Genomic DNA, 14772 nt, shown 5'->3' with positions numbered 1-14772 from the left:
ATCACTGCAGTATGAGAGGGATAAGCATTTGTTATCACAATACTTGAGGCAAGGTTGTGGACTTGTACAGTTGTGGTTTTTGAACCAAAGTATTGAACTTTTGGGGTACAAAGGATTTTCTGACTACAGTCTAGTGAGCTGTATGACAACTTCTGTAGAAATTCCCACCCTCTATTGGCTTGAGCTGTGGGTCAATACCCAGTATTTCTGTCTATGGGCATGCTGTGTGCTAAAAGTTGGGCGTTTTGATTAGCATCACTTAGTAATCATGCAAAAGGCAAGAATGAATTTTAGTTACCTGGATTGACATTGAACTATGAAATGCAATCTGAATCATGAAATGCAATCTTTTCTTCCTTCACTCTTGTTTTTCCTGTGTATTTCCCAAATTCTACACAAGTGAAGTAGATCAGGAAGAAGACTTTACTGCACAATTCTCAAACATCTTCAGAGGAATTCCTAGCAATTTAACAAATAATTTGAAAGCTACTTGGAAAAACTGTATGTAATCAAATTGTTGATATGAACCGTAAATAGTGCACAGAGGAGTTAGACTTAAAATTATATAATTTCATAGGTTTTAAATACTTGTTTGTGCCTTTGCTGTTTCTAATATTTTCTTGCCTATATCTAGCTGTAAAAAAGACTGTTTCCTCATATGAAACACACGGTTTAGTGGCAATGATGAAACTGTGAGGCCCTCAGCACAGACTTTCCACATGGATTAACTAAAACAGTGGCTTGACAGTTGGTCTTTGTGACATTTTCACAGATTTCCTGGTTTTCTGAATAGTGAGACTGTTCCTTACCCATCCTGTGATGTGGCTCTCCTGTCACCAAGACTGAATCTTCCTTGTTGTCCTCTCTTTGTCTAACCTGTCTTCCAAGTTGATTGCAGGCCCCACAGCAGCCTTCCTATTGACTGTTCTGTGTCCTATCTGTGTTTATCACCTCTTGCATTTTTGCACTGGTTTCTTTGCCTGACCGTTCAACAGCTCCTGCTGCTAACAGCACAACCCAAGTGTGTTCCCAGAACTCTCAGATTAGTTCCTGTTTTTGTCCCTTCCTCTCTTCTAATCTAAGTTTCCACTCAAGACTGAATATCCTTCTTTGTCTAGTTAAGGACTTTTGGGTTCGATTCTTTTTCTCTTTGAACTGAAGATTGATGAGAAGGAGGCAATTTTCTCTTATTCGGTCTTGGTTGCTTATTCTTTTCTTATCAGCATTACAAGCAACAAGGAGCTATGTGCACTATGATAGAAAGGTGTAAAATGGCTAACAAAGATCCTTTTCAAGGTCTTTCATATGTCCATTTACTCAATTAACAGATGCCAACTGAATTATTTTTCTTAGTGACTCAATGACCTAACACCTGTGTACTGCATTTTGGCATTCTTTATTTAATCACTTACTACTACTCGAAAACCTCTAGGAGAAGAACGTGAAGAAGAAAGCAGAAAGACAAGAGACTACACCCTAAATCCTCCATCTTGTCTTTTGCTCTCTAAACTACTTTTTCACCCAGTGATTTAAGAAACTTTCTAATCTACACATGTACATTTTCAGTTTTTTCTATCTAACTTAAACATTTGTTCTCATGTATCACCATGAAAACATGCTCATGAATTTCATGTTATATGAAATTCAGTGTTTCTTTGGATCCTAGAACTAAGTATTAGAAACAAGGGCACACACTCTGTATCTCAGACTCCAACACTTCTCCTTCATGTCCTACAGGAAGTCTCCTTGCCCAAATCTGTTCTGTTCTCTCTTTTTGGGTTTTGTGCCTTTTCCTTTGATTCCTGAGATTTTGTCTGCTGAAATGGAAGAAATGGAATTACCATGCTCAGTGAACAATGGAGAGCCTGGATGTGCCTTTAGTGCCTGTCCCCATGCAAGGAGAATCAATTATTGTGGTATTTCTGCTAGTCTCCAGTAGCATTAGGCTTGTAGCTAGACAGCCTGATAGCATGTAGTGCCAGTGCATTCCCAGAGGGATAGGATAATGAAGAATTTCAGTTTCAAGCTGAGCTTAGTTCTGAGCTTCCTTTGCAAATGTGCACCCTGCAGGTTTTTAAAGGCCTCAAAAGTTCAAAGTGCAAAAGGTTAATCCACCTGAGCTTTGACTTCCTGCTTCAGACTACCACTGTGGTGGTAAAGTGCGTAACTGGAAGTGGAAGAAAAGGAGGGCCATTTAATAAGGGAAAATAGTGTAGTTTACTCCATTTCTCTTTGTGGAAGTGGTTGAATCTCTCAAAGGAAAAAGAAAAGCCTGAGACAGGCCCAGTGTATGGGAAAATATCCCTCAGATGCTGTATTTCACAAAGTTTGCAAGCAGCAATTTTGTAGGCGCTGTCATGAAATATGGTTTCAAGGTCTTTCAGGGCCTGAAAATGGGAATTGCCCAAAAGAAGAAAATCTTTTGACTAGTTTTATGATGAGCATGTGTATGACAGCTTCTAAAAGTACTAGTCATTCCTTAAGTGCTGGGACCGTGGCAGGTGTTTTGGCACCTTTATCAAACAGTAGGCAGTGTTTTAAGATGACTGTCTGACTGTTTGTAGTCTCCCAAAACAGGCCTATTTCTCAGTGAAGTAGGAATACTACATTCACATTCGGTAGGTAGATACTCAACAGAATTTTACTGTGTAGCATCTAGAATTAATAAAATTTTCAAGATTATTTTACTGGGTGCAATCAAGACATCTGGTATTTTCTTTTTTTTAGTAGTGTCCTTTCTGTTCTGTTTTCCAGAGAAAGAACAGTCAATAAACCGAGCTGGTATTGTTCAAGAGGATATTCAGCCTGCAGGTACACTTGATTTTTGTGTTTGCATTGATTGTTTTAAGGACCCTCTTGAAGTAAGACCTGAATATTTATATGGATTTAAATAATACAGTGAAGAATACATTTAGTAAAAATATATTAAATAAACTTGCCATTAAGTTATTTTTTTCAGGCTAATTGCTCACTGAAAAATTACGGTTTTAATGCAACACATCTTAAAATGACTTAACTGGCCAAAGAAGTTGCAGTTTGTTGTCTTCACACTTTCTTAAATAGAGGCCAGTTTCCACTTCTGAACCAGCTCAGAGCAAACAAGAACCATGGATAGGCTGAGCTGTACCTATAAAGAACAAAGTTGCGCCCCAGTTTTGTGGAATACTGAACTCTGCTGAAACACAGCTCATCAGCACTTTGGCAGGGCCTTCTGGCCTCATGGATGGATGGGCCATGCAGAAATCCACTACACATGAAGGAAAATTTGGAATGCTGTGCTAATAGCTTTTGGATTCTTGCTGTTGACAGTGGAAAGCTTAGAAAAGCATATGGGGGAAGTAAAATTCAAGTATTGCAGGCTATCCTTGATAGTTCAATTTTTCATAATGCTAAATGGAGTGGCTGTTCATCACGCAAGGCTGGCATTTCTTGATTAAAGATGTGAGAATGCCTGTCTTGATGAAACATGTAATATCTGAATATGTTAAACAGTAATGTATTTTTGTTTTTGAAAAAGCCTAACATCAGCAGCAGGTGAAAATCAAGTAGGATTAAAGCTGATTATATGCATTGGTTAGACTATTAATGCAGGACTTGCTTTCCAGGGAAGTGGGTGAAATGCTGAAGAGGAGTAGGAAGGGTATTGTGAAGTAGAGGTCTTGTAAACCTGTCTTTTTTACTAAATATTCAAGAGGACTGAACTGGCTCATTTATCTGATATGCAGGTACTTCTGCATTCTGAGATGCAGTTCTTCTTAGTGTAAGTTCTTTTCATCTGAGTTCAGCTGCTGGTAAGTTATGAGATCCATTAGTTGAAAAGGAAACTAAGACAAATTTAAGTGCAAGGTGCAGTTCTAAATGATTGATCCAATAATATTAGAATACCTTACCTAGGTGAATAACTAAGAATGTGATAGATGTTTCCATTATCTGAAGTTTAAGATCAAGATCAGGTTGTCTTTCTGTATATTTTTGCAAGTTTAAGCAGAGTTGCAAATTCAGTGCAGAAAAGCTGGAATAGCAGACCTGTTGTTTTTTTTTTCTCCAACAGTATAAATTTTCAACTGCTGGTATTCTGATATTTGATTTGTAGGGTTAAAAGTGTGGTCGAATCCATTTGGAAGAAAGTGATTGGTGGCTGGGTGTATTGCAAAACTGAAGATGGACGCCTTCAGCTGCTGCTTCTTTCTCTGAAGTGTGTATTTGAGTGTCACTGGAAGAGAATTCTGAATGTGCTGTGTGGTCACACAAGGAGCAACAAAGGCTACTGGTTGGAATCCCAAGAGATAAAACCAGACTAGTTTTGAGAGAGAATGCTGATGCATAGCTCACAGCTAGTTAGAAAGCTGAATGATTATTGAGTATAGAAAGGAAATACTTATATCCTTGAGAAAAGGGAAACGGATTTGCTTCTAATCTGTAGACACTTATTGAGTAAATTATGGATAGAATAAATCGTGCAGACTGCTGCAATTTCCTCCCTAGTTTGAAAGTTACAACATGGTGAGTGTAAATTTGTACATTAAAATTTTTAAACCAATGTGCACTATTTTTCATTGTTTTGCGAATGTGTGTGGAAGGTACGTTGGCTGCCTGCCAGGTGTTCCCCTGGCCGTTCTTAATCCTGCTCCTCCACAGGACAAGGGGAGTAAATAGAATGACAGAGCTTGTGGGTCTGGATAAACACAAGGAGGTTTCTTACCAGTTAACTCTTGCAGGCAGGCAGACTCAACTTGGAGAAAATGTATGTAGTTAAGTAGGTAGAATTATGACACATAACATTTTAAAGATCATTGCAGAATTCAATATGTTTTGAAAAGTGTACGCTCAGAGTTTTATTCCTGATATTACCTGGTGTTTGTCATCTTTTTGGATGTCACACACTTTTATTGGGACAACAGATTAAAGACTCCATGTTTACAGTTTTATTTTCCAAACTGCCATTCTGCTACTTGCTATTCTATTTCTACCTTTGTCATTACTCTCCCACTCAGACACACCTCTCCTCCTCTGAGTTAGTTTTTATTTAGTCTCCTGTTATCACTCTAAGCATTAGACTATTTTCTGTTTGCTAACTGGGAAAATGTAGCCGTGTTTGGTTCCATTGAGTTCTCAGGTCATTTTGCATTGTAGTTGGAGCCAGTGAGTGTACTCATTCAGTGTAGGTATCATAGATTGGTTTGAGTTGGAAGGCACTAGTTCCAGCCCTGCTGCAATGATCTGGGACACATTCCACTAGACCAGACTGCTCAGACCCCCATTCAGCTTGACTATGAGCACTTCAGGCATCCACAGCTTCTCAGAGCTACCTGTTCCAGTGCCTCATCACCCTCATAGTGAAGAGCTGCTTCCTCATAGCTCATCTAAACCCACCCTCTTTCAGTCCGTATTTGCACTGCACGGAACAGAGCAACACTGTCAAAAAGCTAATTCAGTATTTGCTGCAAAAAGTGTAGAGCTGAAAAGGGTTTTTTTAATCATTTAAACCTTTCTTCAGTGAGACTGCAGAAATGAGGGAGCCTTGTTTTTTTTTTGTTTTCTTGAACAAAACATTCATGCATCAGACCACTTCAAAGTTTTTTCATCTGAAACACCTCCTCAGTGAAAATAAAACATTGCTGAAATGCAGATACTCCGTCTATAACTGACTAGCTGCAAACCAAAGAGTTTTCAGAGAATGGGAATTTTTTTACATGATGCAGCTTCTGTCACCTGGTGACACAAATGCTTAAAAATCATATATCATGGAAGTGTGGAACCATCAGTATAAAGGATGTGACAGAGATTAGTTTGGGGTTAAGAGATAAGACAATCTCTTCTTGTTTGCTTTGTGAAGTTGAGCAATTTGCTGAGTCTGGATCTTGCCAAGAAAAATGTTAGATGGTTTCTGAACAGTGGCTGCTGGTGGCAAGTGCTGAGCCTTTTGCCTTCATATTACTTAAATGTCGCAAAACATTTGATTTTGAATCTGAACTCAGTTATTTAGCATTTACAGAACTATACATATCTGTTAGTCATGAACATAAATTCCTTCTGGTGTAGGAAAGCTCAGTAAGTTTTGTGATTGCCAATTTGTATGGAATCTAGAGCTCTTTTATATCAGTTGAATACTACTGAAGTGACAGTGTACATTGGTATTAACGAGCATCACTTCCCATTCATGTTCCACCTAATAAAGTGGGCTGATGGAGCATGGCTTTAAAGCATTAGAATAGTGAATGTGTTTTTCACATTTTTGCTATTCTGTCTGAGTAAAACTACAAAGTCAACAAGGTACGTACTGCAATAATTTTCCAGAATTTACACTGAAATTTTCTGATTGCTCTGGCATGTGCCACTTGCCTGGAGACTTGCCCAGTTCTTGTGTGGTATGTTCTAGTCCTGCAGCTGACATTGAGACAATGCTTTGTTCTGCGTGTGGATGCTTGACATAAGCCTCTTATTCCAGCTACCCAGTGACAAGTGAAGTTCAATGTAGTGAACTGTGCTCTCCAGGACTCTTGTCTTACTCTAGAAGTAGGAGTTCTTCACTACTTTCATAATCTCCAGTTGCTGTTAATTTGGTGATTGGGAGGAACTAGGCCTGGGTTCTGCAGAGCAACTAGATTTGCTAGTTTTGGTCAAGTTGCTCTGATTGTTTTGATAAAAATGCTTTCTTAAAACATTTTTAAAGCCATTGTCTCTATCCTGTTACATGAATGTGATTTGCTTATTTATTATAGCTGGATTGTGAATAGCAAATATACCTTCAGCCCTTGAAGGACTGAAGAAAAGTGTTAAACAATTGTTTGACATCCCAACAGAAACTGGTTGTACTAGGTTTTGGCCTACTATATGCTGATGTTCTGAAATTATTAAAACTTGTTCCATAAAGAGCAAATCAAGCATTTAGGTCTAAATACAGCTTAGTTTTGAAGCACTGCAGATTGTTGATGATCCAATGAAACCTTCAAGTACAAACACTTAAGAAGGAGTTAATATAGCAAAATACATGGGCAAATTGCCAGATTATACACATGTGCAAGAAGGAACAATTTCAATAAATGAGTATAATATTCAGCAAGAAAAATCCCTCAGGATTTTGAAAAAATCAAATGGCATTCTTCTTGCTGAATATTGTAATTATTTACTGAAATTGTTCCAAATGATGAGAAGGGATTTTTTTATCTGTGATGCTCAAAGCACATCAAATAGCCTCCAGTTACTGTGAATTTTACTTTATGTATGCCCTCCTATGAAAAAACAGCCCAGAAGAAGCAGTTCTCATGATTTGCTCTTTTCTAAACCAAATTAAAGCATGTGTTTTCCCTTCTTGCAGTCTAGCAATAATTAACTACTCATTTTCTCTGTATTGTGTACACTCCTACTGACCTTCATGTTAACATGCAGATGCAGCAGTAAATGAAAAGCTGTATTGGCTTTTTCTGTTGTTCCACACAACCCAAAAAAGTATGTTTGTTAGTGGAAGGAAATTATTCTCCAGCTTCTGAGAAAGTGCTGTGGAATATACACTGTTTCTATGTGGACAACGTACAGCAGATGAGAGCAAAACGCAAAGTTCAGGTCAAAGCTTAGGTCGGACCTGTGATCCGAGGTCTCTTTCTCCATAGTGCAGACTGTGTGGGCCTTGCAAGAAAAATGGTGCAGTGTTTAAGACACTGTCTTGGAAAATAGGACTGTTGTAGTCAATTCCATATTCTACCCCGCTTTTGTCTGGCAGCAGGTAAGTAATTTAGCCTTTGACCTTCAGTTCCATCTGTAAAATAGCCATAAGCAGTGTTCCCCTTATTTGCAATTGAAGGAAAATACAGGAGTGTGGGTTTTTTTGATGCTCTAGAAAACATTTTTTTTCTTGTGTGAGAAGTTTTCTTCAAGGTTAGGGAAAATTGGTCTGAATTTGTGTGAGAATCAGATATTTTGTTTCAGGAATTCTTTCAGGTATTCAGGAATTTAAAATGTTTTGAGGAATCTTCCAAAAGAAAATAACAATGAAATTTCCTAGATCTTTATACTGCTGAAATACTATGTTATGAAAATGAAAATTTTAAATTTTGGGAGGCAAACAGAAAACTCATCTGTTTTTCACAATGCAATTTTTTTTGGAAGAACTGTAAATATGACTAAGTTTAAATTCAACCCAATGTGAATGTTTTGTAGAGCTGTACAAAAAAGCAGAAAATTGGTCAGCTTTTTTTAGTGGTCCAGGTGCCTCAGCAATTTTTGTGATTCAGCAATTTTCAATATTTCAAGTTGCTATTTCCCTTATTTTCTGTAACACTGAGTCCTCCCTTCTGACCTTGGCATGCCAAAAAAGCAACTGAAAGCCTTCTAAGAGTTACAGGTACTGAGGAGAGGAGGTTGGGGCACAGTGAAAGGAGGTGAGAAAGAACTTCAGATACCGCTGGGAAGTGTTTCTCCTGTAGCCCTGGAGGAACACTTGGAGTGGTGGATTGGAGACAGCATTCAGTTGAATGGGAGCATGAGGAGCGCAGGACATAAATCCATTGGCACACAGCCTTTGTAGGCAAGCAGATTGGGCAGAGCAAATTGGGTTACCTCTTGACCTCTTTTTTGTTTCCTCCCCAGCAGTTTGGAAGTAAACCTTTCTAAAGAAAGTTCCTAGGCAAGGCAAGGTTAACATGAGAAGAGAGTATCTGAGGAGGAATTATATAGCTCTCGTTTGCTCTAGCCTGCCTTAAGAGGCCAAACATCACAGAATCATGTGTGCTGGAAAGGACCTCGTGCTAAAAAGTGTCTGTCAGGCCCCAGGTCACAGGCCTCCTATCAGCTTCTTTCCATAATTCAGAAGGGTGAATATCAGCAATGCCAGTCAAGGTAAGGGAGGAAGGTGTTCCCTTTGCTTCAGAAATTCCTGTAAGAGGACTTCTCAGTGCCCCACAAGTGGATGGCTCAGGCACAGTCTAGGAATGTATTCTTCCTCTCTGGATGAAGAGAAACCACTATGGATGTTAACCAGAAGTATTTGCTCCCTTATCTATTCTATATAAATTTTCAGGTGCCAGTGATTGTGGCAGGCCAGCTCTAGATCCATAACTCCTCACATATACAGGTATGAGGAAGTTCATACAAGAACTGGAACTTGTAACATTTATGGCTGAACAGTACCATTAGGAGTCCTCTGAAGCCTGGAAAGCAGCTAATCTTAGAATCTTCACTGTCTGCTTCTGTCTTCCTCTGATTCTTACAGTTACCCTGTGAGTTGCTGATGTAGACTTGCTGGATGTTCCATATGACAAAGGATTTTTTACCCAAAATCCCACGTCCCACCTAAGAACCTTTGGGAGATATTTCTACTCCTTGCATTTTCTGTATGTTTTTAATAAGGGTTATGTGATTTTGTGACCTCTGCTGCCTGGCTGCCTACCTCTCTCTGCTTCTGGATCAAAACAACAATGCCAGCATCACCACTAAATGAAGGAGCCTGCAAGGAACTGTGAGGATCTGAGGGACACATTCCCATACATGAAGTCTGGCAATCCTAGCCATATGTCTCAGAGTTCCTCCTGGTTGCTTCCAGTTAACAAGCTTTTGGTGCAGTGCAAAACCTTGTTATTCTTTATTGCACTTAGCAGTTAAATTTTGACCCATAGCTACCATTCCAGCTATTTTTTTGCTCTGACATTGCCTCTCAAGTTGTTTAATCAGAAAGTTTCATTAGTGTACTTTGACTTTTGTGCCAAAAACTTACGTTAAATTTGTCCTGGGAAAGTGTTTTGAGGAATGCCACCAGTAAAATCCATCCAGGCCAATGACTTCCCATTTGTCATTTCCGCTTTTAGCTGCTTTCATTCTTGGCATACAGTTCTTGCAGCTACTAATTGTTTCCCATGTGACATCATTCCAAATGCTTTGATAAAGTCCAGAGGGAATATATCCCCTGGATTTTTGTCAGGTTGACAAGCTGGTTTACCTGATTAGGTAGTACAATTAATACTCTGACATGTTCTACTTTGGGACTTTTCACTGTCCCCACTTTTCTTTATGTCACAGTTTGCTATGATTCTTGTGTGCTTTTCTGGGAAAAAGAACAGGTAGACAGATGTTTTCCAAATAAGTACCTGGACATTCTCATACTCCAGCTGTCTGGATTCATCATGATGCGCATAAAATTAACCATTCTGTTAGATGTACCTAAACATCAGAGAATGACCTGCCCCCCCAGTCCAGGTGGGAAGGAGAGATCTTTGCTGCAATCAGTTTATTTAAAAAGCTCAGAAGTTCATAATCATCCTGTCTTTTGTCACTGATTAGTGACTTATAAGAACCAGGCTTGGCTAATAGAAAATTGCCGTAAATACTATGAGAACACAAGGATGGATTTATTCAGACAGAAAAATATCACTCATCAGATTTGGAGAGGAGGAAAGGCAGCAAGTAAGTCCAATTGACAAAATGTGATTAAGTGAATGGTCACATCTGCATTCATTAGCAAAATTGTTTGGGGGGTGCAAAGGTGTTCTCACCTAGTTCTGGTTTCCACAGGTCATTGGGTGCCTTTCTCTTAGAAAGGCTCCTGACAAGGCAGGCATGACAACCAGATAATGAATGCTTTGAAGAACATAAGAAGTTTCACTTTGCTTCAATCCTTTGGGATCACAGAAGAGATACAGATAAAGGTAAAAATAAAATTTTTCAATTGTGCCACCAGTTTTAGATGAATGACACTGATGGCACTTTGTGATTCATTCATGAAGTGTGACATCCTTTGGGAAGTATTTGGATTATGATCTGTATGCCCTGTTGGATCCTAGAAATTCTAAGGATATCTTTATCCCATTTCATGCCCTATTTACCATCAGTCACTCTGCCCATCCTTTTTCAGGAATCTTCCTGTGATGGCATGTTCTAGCTAAAGTTCTGATTGTCTCTATGTCTCAGAAGAGCAAAAGATGTTTTGTTGCTATTATTTTCTGTCTTCTAAGATAGTAAGTTGGCATGCAACTCTCTGTTGAAACTACCATGAGTCTTCACAACCAGGTTCTAATTCTAGCCCTGAATCTATGGAAAATTTCTCATCTTCTAGATGATTTTTTTCTACCCATGTTTGCAGGCAGACAGTTCCAGTACCAGAAGTGTCCATGTTAAGTGTTCTGCTGGTAGTACAGAAATGCATAACCACAAAACCAGTTTCGTTCCAAACAGACATTTAGGACTGCCTTGCTTAGGAACATGGCTCTTAGGGCAGATGTCTCCAACAGAGGTATGGAGGCTTCAACCACTTAATTCTTTCCAGATTCAGGAATTTTTTCTCCTCTGCTGTTTTTGAGATAAATCAAGGAAAAAATTGTAGTTCCAACTTACAGTATGGAAATCTTCTTCACTCTGTCCTGAAATAATTCCCAAGCAGGCCTGTCAGATCCCAGCTATCTGAAAATAACTTCTGATATTTTCAAGATTGTGTTCTGGGTAAATAGCCTCATTTGTGTATGAAATGCTTATGAAATCGTACTTCTACTGTATACCCGAGGTATGATAATATTTATGTCTGCTTTGCTAATTTTACCTGGACATAGGAGTCATACCCTCTGTTCTCTTAGTGTTAGTTAATGTGTTGACTATCCTGTTATCATTACATTTCTCTTCCTGGCACACATCAGGGGACAACCCTTAAAATCATCTGCATATTCCAAGTGTGTATTCTTTATGGACAACTTCTTATTAATATTTCTGTGTTGAATGCTAGCTGTTACGTTGAAAGTCTTCCTCATCACGCTAATGGCTTTACCATCTTGTATCATTGTAGTAAATATGAGAGTGATACTTCATATACAATAAGGAATAGATACACTTTTATTTGCATGTTCTGGATATCTGGGGAAATACTATGTTTAGTACAATTTTGCTGTATATTTTCTGTTGTAGAAAGTGACAGGGAGTTTCTGAAGAGGAATTATGCACAGGAAAGGGTATCCTTGCCTCAAACAAAGTGAAAGCATAATCCCAGAAGTCTTCTCTGAGTGTTAGGCATCTGTCCAGTGTTTTTCTACTTGTGCATTTAATTGATCGCAAGGGTCATCAATAACCTTTGCCAGGATTACGTTAATTCTAATTGAACTCCCAATCCCAAATCTGAGATCTTTCCATTGTTCATTCACAGATGTGCTGTCTTGAAAGCAGTCGTGTCACAAAATCACAGACTATACACTGGAAATGACACTTGGAGAATGAAAGAATCTAATCTAATTCCCTGCTCAAAGCAGGGCTGACTCTGGAGTTAGATCAAGGTACTAAGGGTTATTTGATGTCTCAGGGTTGTGTGCTGTCTTATAGCTAGTTCCTCAAGCTTAGGTAAGTCAGTACACAAGATCATTATCTCCAGGAGCACTGCAGAATCAGTACATAGATATCTGAAATGTAGGTGGAAGTATCATCATACGTGTTGGTGCAAAGCTTGTTAGAATATACCTGGGACTGTGGTATTCATATCTCTGGACTTGACATGCATGCCCTAGAGAAGTAGTATCCTTACAGTGATTCAAGGATTCACCTTTGTCCCTTTTTTGTGCATTACTTAGATAACAATAAATGAATGTTAGAATAAGTCTCTATTCTCACTTGAGGGCACCATCATTGGGATCTGCATGCCACTGACTGGGTTCATCTGTCTTGCCAGGAGGCTCTATTCAGCCTGCAGTATTTTTAAGGAAGTGGAAGGTCATGGTGAAGTCTCAGTCTTTACCTGAGCAGGGCCTCTTCAATGAATACTCTCATTCAAAGCGAAGAAAATCTAGAGAGCTCTATTTGCTTTTCCCACCGCAGATGAAGGAATGGGCTCCTAGTAAAAGTATGGATGGAACAGGATTTCCGAGAGCTATTTGAAGAGGAGAGGTGAGGAGCTATTTCTGGGTGAACTGGTCAAACATACCCCTTTTGAAGCTTCACTGACAGAAGGGCTTTGGCATTGGGAAGGTAGCCATGCAGTGGGGCATGAGTGGTAGTCACATCTCTTTCCACCCAGCAAAGCAAGTGCCACAGTCATGTCTGTGCAAACTCACCAGCAAAGGAATGGGCTGGTTCCGAGCCCAGTCCAGTCCACAACAAGAGAATCAACCCTCCAGTAGACTTCAAACAGTCCACACGATTATTGCTTTTCAGCCCAGTCAGTATTTCTAATTATCTAAAGAAGAGCTACTAACATTTGGGAAGTCTCTACACGCAAGGTCTTTCCAAACACTCGATTCTCATTTCCATTGGTCTGGAAATCATTTAAAATGTGCCAGCTGGGACTGAGCCCCTGGGCTGATTCCAGCACCTGCGCCAATTCCAGCACCTATGCCTTGTTCTATGTCAAAGTGAGCTAGCTGAGCCTGTGGGACACTATAGTGTGCCCTGACGCAGGTGGTGCTTGGAAAGGTGCTGCCAGACTTCTGCAAGGAGCTGGAAAGCAAGAGTGTCAGAGCTGAGTGGTTTCCAGTCCTTTGGATGTTTATTTCCTGGTGAGTGACACCTTTAAGAATATTTTTAATGTGGTTTTTTTTGGTGGTAGTTGCAAGAAGTGGTACATCAGTTGATTTGCATATTTCTTTTGTCTTGAATTTTAGTATGTCTGGTGCTAAAGATATAGTTACCCCTGCACTCCAGAAGAATCCCCAAAACAGGGACTAGTCTGCTGGATAACTGCCTACTCCTAGGTGTCTAGATGTAGAGTGAAACTTCTCATTTAGCATTTTCTGCACTGCTTATTTTCCAGTGAAACAAATTTTCTTTTGATACAAAATATGTGGTTCACTCTCTAGAGAACCCTATCTTTGTATTCTTCTTGTGCTTTATTCTTTTTACTAAGAAAACAAACAAGCAAACAAAAATAAACAAAACCCCCAAAACAAAGCAGTAATCTAAGTTCACAGCTGAAGAATGTAGACTTTCTTCCCAGGAAAAAATTGAAGGCAAATTGTATTTTAGTTCTGTTATGTAACCAAGAAAATTCTTTCAGAGAACAGTGCTACACTTTCTCCTTAAAAGGTACTGTGTAATTAATTATGCTGTTATTCACAATGAGGAACAATGATGTTTCATTCACCTTGTTTTACGAAAAGGAAAAAAAAGGGTCATCGATCTGTCAAGTACAATGCAAATAAGAATTGAGAATTGTTTCTGAAGACTGAAAATGGGGCAGAGATAGGAAGTTGTGGGATAAGGATTGTCTCATGTACATCGATGGCAACAGTGAAAGAAGGAATACAAGGTTTATTTGCAGTCTTCGTAGTAGCTTTCAATTAGAGCCTGGTTTATATTCAAAGCTATTGCCAAACATTTGCTTTTGCCAGTTTCAGGATTATTTATCAGCTTGGATTGACAAAATAAGCTTTGGGCCCATGATGTAAGTCAGATGTCTAAATCTGGTTTTGCATAGTGAACAGAGTGGGTTTTCCCAGCCTAATAAGCCAGAACTTGGTCTGTCAAAGGTGTCTGCCATGAGGGACTAGAGAATTTGTGAAGTCTGACTCTTGTCTGTGGAGGCTGTTTTTGAGAGCAGTACAACTCTGTGGCCATTAAAAATGGGCTGGCATCCTTTCTGTGTCTTTCTTCAGCAGGGTTGCCTCTTTCACAGCTGTCTGCTATGGCTCCTTTTCTAGCAGCTTCCACATGACCAGCTGCTCTCAGGGGGTCCTCCCAGCACAACAGACTTGAAGCTCAGGGAGCAGAATGTTGTGCATCGTCTCAGGAGAGATGAATCCTGAGCTATTGGGTGTTGTATTTCTCTGGGTGGGTCTTCATGTACAGAGACTTGTGCGTGAATTCACAAGCCCA

The 14772-nt window shown here is 39.4% G+C and overlaps 1 protein-coding gene across 5 annotated transcripts in view; it reads left to right on the top strand.

Annotated features, from left to right (window-relative positions):
• The window catches only part of SMIM20 (small integral membrane protein 20), a 69863-nt gene that overhangs the window by 2140 nt on the left and 52951 nt on the right, over positions 1 to 14772 (top strand). For 2 of the 5 annotated variants that reach the window (XR_001520905.3, XR_002001639.2), the window contains exons 2-4: positions 2755 to 2811; positions 4094 to 7723; positions 10504 to 10637. Coding sequence is in view for 2 of the 5 variants with exons in the window: in XM_033513544.1 (XP_033369435.1) it covers positions 2755 to 2811; positions 4094 to 4131 (95 nt within the window). In the remaining 3 variants the exon portion in view is untranslated. Of the gene's footprint in view, positions 1 to 2754; positions 2812 to 4093; positions 7724 to 10503; positions 10638 to 14772 lie in introns of those variants that run through there. The other 3 variants (XM_033513544.1, XM_015623961.3, XR_004496899.1) reach the window with 2 other exon arrangements.

This window comes from Parus major, chromosome 4 (genome assembly GCF_001522545.3).
Source record: "Parus major isolate Abel chromosome 4, Parus_major1.1, whole genome shotgun sequence".
Lineage (NCBI taxonomy): Eukaryota > Metazoa > Chordata > Aves > Passeriformes > Paridae > Parus > Parus major.
This window is presented reverse-complemented; position numbering and strand designations above follow the sequence as displayed.